The sequence below is a fragment of the Triticum aestivum genome, chromosome 1D, assembly GCF_018294505.1.
Source record: "Triticum aestivum cultivar Chinese Spring chromosome 1D, IWGSC CS RefSeq v2.1, whole genome shotgun sequence".
NCBI classification, from domain to species: Eukaryota; Viridiplantae; Streptophyta; class Magnoliopsida; order Poales; family Poaceae; genus Triticum; species Triticum aestivum.
In genome coordinates this window covers 429,041,198-429,046,451 of record NC_057796.1, presented here as the reverse complement: position 1 = coordinate 429,046,451, position 5,254 = coordinate 429,041,198, and the positions used below count along the sequence as shown (strand labels likewise).

General features: G+C 50.0%; 1 protein-coding gene across 1 annotated transcript; it reads right to left on the bottom strand.

Annotated features, from left to right (window-relative positions):
* Positions 1-3,695: 3,695 nt before the first annotated feature.
* Positions 3,696-4,632, bottom strand: LOC123172802 (dof zinc finger protein 5). The gene has a single exon (XM_044589715.1). The coding sequence runs from the start codon at positions 4,572-4,574 to the stop codon at positions 3,930-3,932; it is 645 nt and encodes a 214-aa protein (XP_044445650.1). The 5' UTR covers positions 4,575-4,632; the 3' UTR covers positions 3,696-3,929.
* Between the last annotated feature and the right edge of the window lie 622 nt (positions 4,633-5,254).

The window sequence follows — 5,254 nt, the reverse complement described above, 5'->3', positions numbered from 1 at the left end:
TTGGTATGTAACGCCTTTCAGCGGGGTTGACGCTGTTGAAATTACCCATTGATCGAAAACCCATCAGCTCACCTGTCCAGGTATTGAGGACAGACTCTTTCAGAAAAAATGGAGACACAAACGATATTGTGTCCATTCCAAGCTGCCCGCAAGCAGCAAGTACATGTGAGCAAGGTAGGTGAAGCAATTTCGGTTTGTTGCATGTGCACTCACACGTTGGCCAGGCTTCATTACCAATTTTCACCTCATGCGTCCTCAACTCATTTGCACATCCGAATTTGTTGTTGGCTAAGCGGACCTCAAACCTTCTTTCTTGATTACCGATGGCGACTACAGTGTGTGACCTAGCTTTTTGCATCTTGTTGTCCATGTACTTCGTGACTCTTTCACAATACCGTGTATTCGGGTTGTTGAAGATATGCTGCTCTGCTTTTTGACGTCTATCTCTGAAATACTTGACGGTGCCATAGAAAATACCCTCAACGATGGCTGTAAGTGGCAATGCCCGGTTTCCTCTGAGGACAAAGTTGTATGTTTCCGCGAGGTTCGTTGTCATGACACCGTACCTTGCTCCATGTGTGTCATGTAGCAAAGACCACCTCTCCAGAGGCTCATGCTCTATCCACTGCTCGAAGGTTTTAATCGACCTCCCAAGCCTTCTCCTAGTACCAGGTGGGTCAAAGCCTGGCAGGTCACATAGCCCAACAGGCTCCTCCTCCACGGCCGCTGTTCCTGTTGCCAACTGTGCAGCTACTGCTTCAACATGTGCCCTCACCGCTGCATCTCTTGCAGCTTTCCTGTCCCTCACGTGTCTCTGCGTGCACACATTAAGTCTGTCGCGTATCAAATTGTACTTCCATAACTGGTTCTGCTTGCAGAGTTTTTTGAACAGATTCATCAGGTTCTTATTTCTAAACTGCGAGAAGAAATTAGCCCCCAGATGGCGCATGCACCAACGGCTCTGCAAGTCCTGCCATGGAACTTGTTCCTCAGGGCCTGGGTTTGTCAGTGTCCTTATCGCACTGAGTATACCTGCATGCCTGTCATGAAGGATGCACACATTGGGCTTCTCCTTCACAACTGATATTTTCAACTGCCTGAAGAACCATGTCCAACTTTCAATGTTCTCACTCTCCACAAAAGCAAATGCCAGTGGGACGACTTGATTTTGGCCGTCTTGACCTATGGCTGTCAGGATCTGACCCTTGTACTTGCCTGTGAGAAAAGTACCGTCAACACATATCACCGGTCGGCAATGCCTGAAAGCTTCGATGCATACACCGAAAGAGAAGAAGAGACGATGCAACACCCTCACAGTTGGGAACTCTGGCATGAACATGTCTTGGATATCGATATAGGTGCCTGGATTCCGCTGCTGCAGGGTGTGGAGGAGGTGGACAACAGAGTCATATGCATCAAAATAAGAACCAAATCTCCTCTCAAGCGCCGCATGCTTAGCCCTCCAAGCCTTGCCATAAGAAATTCTGTACTTGAACCTGGCGAAGACTTTTGTCTGGACTGCCTTCACTTCCATAGCTTTGCCCTGCACTATCTCATCGTAAAACAACCGAGCAATAAGCGTGGATGAAAGGTTGGCATGATCTTGAGGGATGCAGGGAATAAGACAAGTGTGATTAACTAAGTCACTTATCACCCAACTTGTGCCATACTTAGGGAGAAAGCCGTGCACCCTGGCGGGACAATCTGCGTTCTTGCATACCATTGTCAGGAATTTCTGACTGGACACCTGAGCTGTGAAAACCCTTTGCGTGGACATTGCCCAATTAATTATTGCATCCTTCAGGGCTTGCTTGTTCGGATACATAGCACCCGTCGCAATATTGTTCTGGTGATATTGCCAGGCTGAATCATGTCCATCATTCACGGTCATTGCAGATGAGAAGTCATGATTCCACGATGCAGGATTCGGGACCTCCTCTGCATTTTCTTCTTCATCTGACTCGTCAGAATCATCGGCATGACCCCTTTCAACATCGGTGTCTTCTTCTTCCATCTGGTCCTGCATGTGCCCATCTACCTCGTCAGCGTCCACCTCGCCATTGTAATCACCATCGGCATTTCCTCCTTGTACCTGACTACTCTGCCCTGGTTCATAACCATAAGCATTTCCTCCTTCTACCTGACTGCTCTGTCCTTGTTCGTAACCATCATCTCAGCATTTGACATAGATAACTGCCTCCCTACACTGCTATGACCAGGATCGTAGCCACCCTCGCCTTCATGTGCAGTGACCTCCTTCACGACGGGAAGCACTAAAGCAACAGGATTGCATCCCCTTCGTTCACAACCTTGTAACCACCGCACCCAATCGGAGTCTCCCTCTATTGGCCTCAAATAAAAGTAAATTATTGAACTTGACCGTGTCCACAATGCATGAACACCGACGGTGTGTGTTTCAGTATCAAGACCTAAACTTGCCGCAATCCATTCTTTCAACTGACTGACTGACCATGTTTGTGGTGCGCTCATTGGCACCTCTATGTGAGTAAATTCACTCAGATCTACTCCCATCTCAGTTGTTTGGACAGTACCAGGACCGTAGTAAAATCTGAACTTCACTACATCGGACATCTCGACTCACCTATTTTTTTTCAACAACGAAATACAAGTATTAAGCAACAACTTAATATACCCCACTAACAAATATTAGACATGTCTATATATTACCTAGCTATATATTACAGAATATTAACGGAGCAACTAATACAATTCACACACCTACAAGTATATTACGAATATTTGCCGTAGCAACTACAAATATTGACAGATTAATATATTTGACTGGACTGCCTATATTACGGACCTTTTTTCGGAACTACTACAAATACTGACACTCCTAAATACTTGACATCCACATATAGTACGGAATATTACCGGAGCAACTACACATTTTTACACAACTAATTAGTTGACATCTAAATATATTTACGTATACTACCGGGGCAAATAACAATAATCGCACACCTAATTTATTTCACATCGAAACATATTAACAAATACTACCGGAGCACCTACGAAAAATAAAATGTTTGCTGAAATATACCCTTGAAGCGTGCGTGCGAACGAAGAACGACGAACGGCGGCCACCAAACTGCCGGTGCTCCGCCTCCAACGAAGAACGACGAACGACGAGCTTCACCTCCACCACACTGCCCCAACTTCACCACCACCACCTCCACCAAAATGCTCACCACGACCACCACGAGCTACCCCATCAGTAGATCGAGACCTCTTTTGGCTGCCCTAACTGAGTTGAATCCATTCACGGTGCCAAAATCGCGGAAAACTTGCTCATTTAGGTGTATAAATTGGTGGCATTTTTGTGTAGAGAGGGGAGAAGGTAAGAACAGAAGAAGAGCAGAAGAAGAAGGGAGGAAGGGGAGGATAAGGCCGCAGGGAGCCGGCCAGCCGCGCGCAAGGTGGGGCCGCACCCTGTCGGCCAGCAGCTGGCCGATCGGCCCACGGTAGGCCGACAGGGGCACGCCCGCGCCGACAGCTCCCTCCCTCCCCCTCGCGACATGGCCAGCCCAATCCGAGGCCGACGCGTGCCAGGCGGGCCAGCAGTCGGCCAGCAGCAAGCCGATCGGCCTGCTGTGGGCCGATTAGGTCCAATCGGCCCGCTGCGGGCCGACGGTGTATTATTTATGAAAAATATTTTTTCGGCGTAATATTTGTGTAATTTAATTAAAAAATGTATTATTTAAAAAAAATTAGCTTAACTCTGAGCCAGTTCAAAAAAAAAACGAATCTCTGCGTACAATCCGACCACTATAGCATCCATTGAGCTATATCTATTCCTCGATCGATTGAGAAATAGCAAACCCGAAGTTTCAATCGACAGGAGCTGGGAAGCCTGAATTTGCAACTTTTTACATTGTTGGACATGCGGCAACAAATATAAATTTTATTCATGAGTATTGGTTGATCCGCAGAGACGAAGGGCTTAGTTGGACGTCCCCGTTGACCTGACCTTGGGCTGGGTACTGATGAACGAGCCACCAGCACTGCTCCATCTCTCCGTGGCCGAGGTAAGCCGGCGGCGGGACGGCCTGAGACCATCCATGATCGGGGTGGAAGCCAAGCTCATTCGGCATCCCCGGAGACGCCGGTCCCGCCAAGTGGTGGTCGGCAACACTCATGACCGTGGACGCACCATGAAGCACCGGGCGGTTCTTGCGGCGGCCGGAGCCGACGGGCACGTTGCGGATGGCGCCGCCGGCCGTCCAGTAGCGGTGGCAGGCCCGGCAGAAGTGCCGCGGCTGGTTGACGTTGTAGTTGTTGAAGTAGCAGAACTTGGTGTCCTCGCTCCGGCACCGCGGGCACGGCAGCCGCGCCTCCGCCGCCGCCGCGCGCGCCCTCGCGGCCTCCTCGAGCTGCTCGGCGCTCCCGCGCCCCGAAGACGACGACGACGACGACACGGGCGCCGCCTGCTGCGTCTTGGACGCCACCACGCCGCCGTCTGCGCCCGTGCGTGTCGGCTGCCGCGTGATGACCTTGCCGAAGAGCTTGATCCCCGCCGCGCCGCCCATCTCGAGGTGAGAGTGAGACACCATGTCGGTCAGTGCGTGTCCGGCGCTCTCTGATGCCACGGAGAAGTGTGTCTCATCGGCCGTATATATAGCTCGCTCGCTAGCTAGCCGGGAATAGGATACGTGCTCTGTGGTGGGTGTTGGGTGGGCGCCGTGATTTCCTTTCCTCTTTCCTTTAACAGGGCGAGGTGAAGGAAAAGGAACATCTAACTGCGGTGCAGTGCATGTGGGATACGGTGACGTGCGATGCTGTTTGGTTCGTGTCCCCGTCTCAGCACCTGGCCATGGCCACACGCTTCATTGCCTCGATGACTAATTAATTAGTAGATCAAGGACCCATTTGGAACGCTGTAATTCGATGTATGCATGCCGACTTGGCAAAGATCAAGCTCATGCGCGGCCCCGTACGTGATGTCTGGCCTAACCCTGTTTGTTTGTATCGGTTTTTACCTAATTTTCCGTAATTAGCTGAGTGAAGCAGGTGAAAAAGGTTCAAGTGAAGCAGGTGTTCCAAACATGGCCTAATTAAGCTAGTTTCAGCGCCAAGAAACGGCCCATTTTCGACGCACCGTCGTCGTCAACGAGCGCGATGATACTTACCCACTAAGAGTCTTGATGATCATCCCTAATCACTTTTGCGGCAGGGATGTAAAAGCGACGAAAGATGGCTTCCTTGCTTTACAATCAACTGAACATTTGATGGC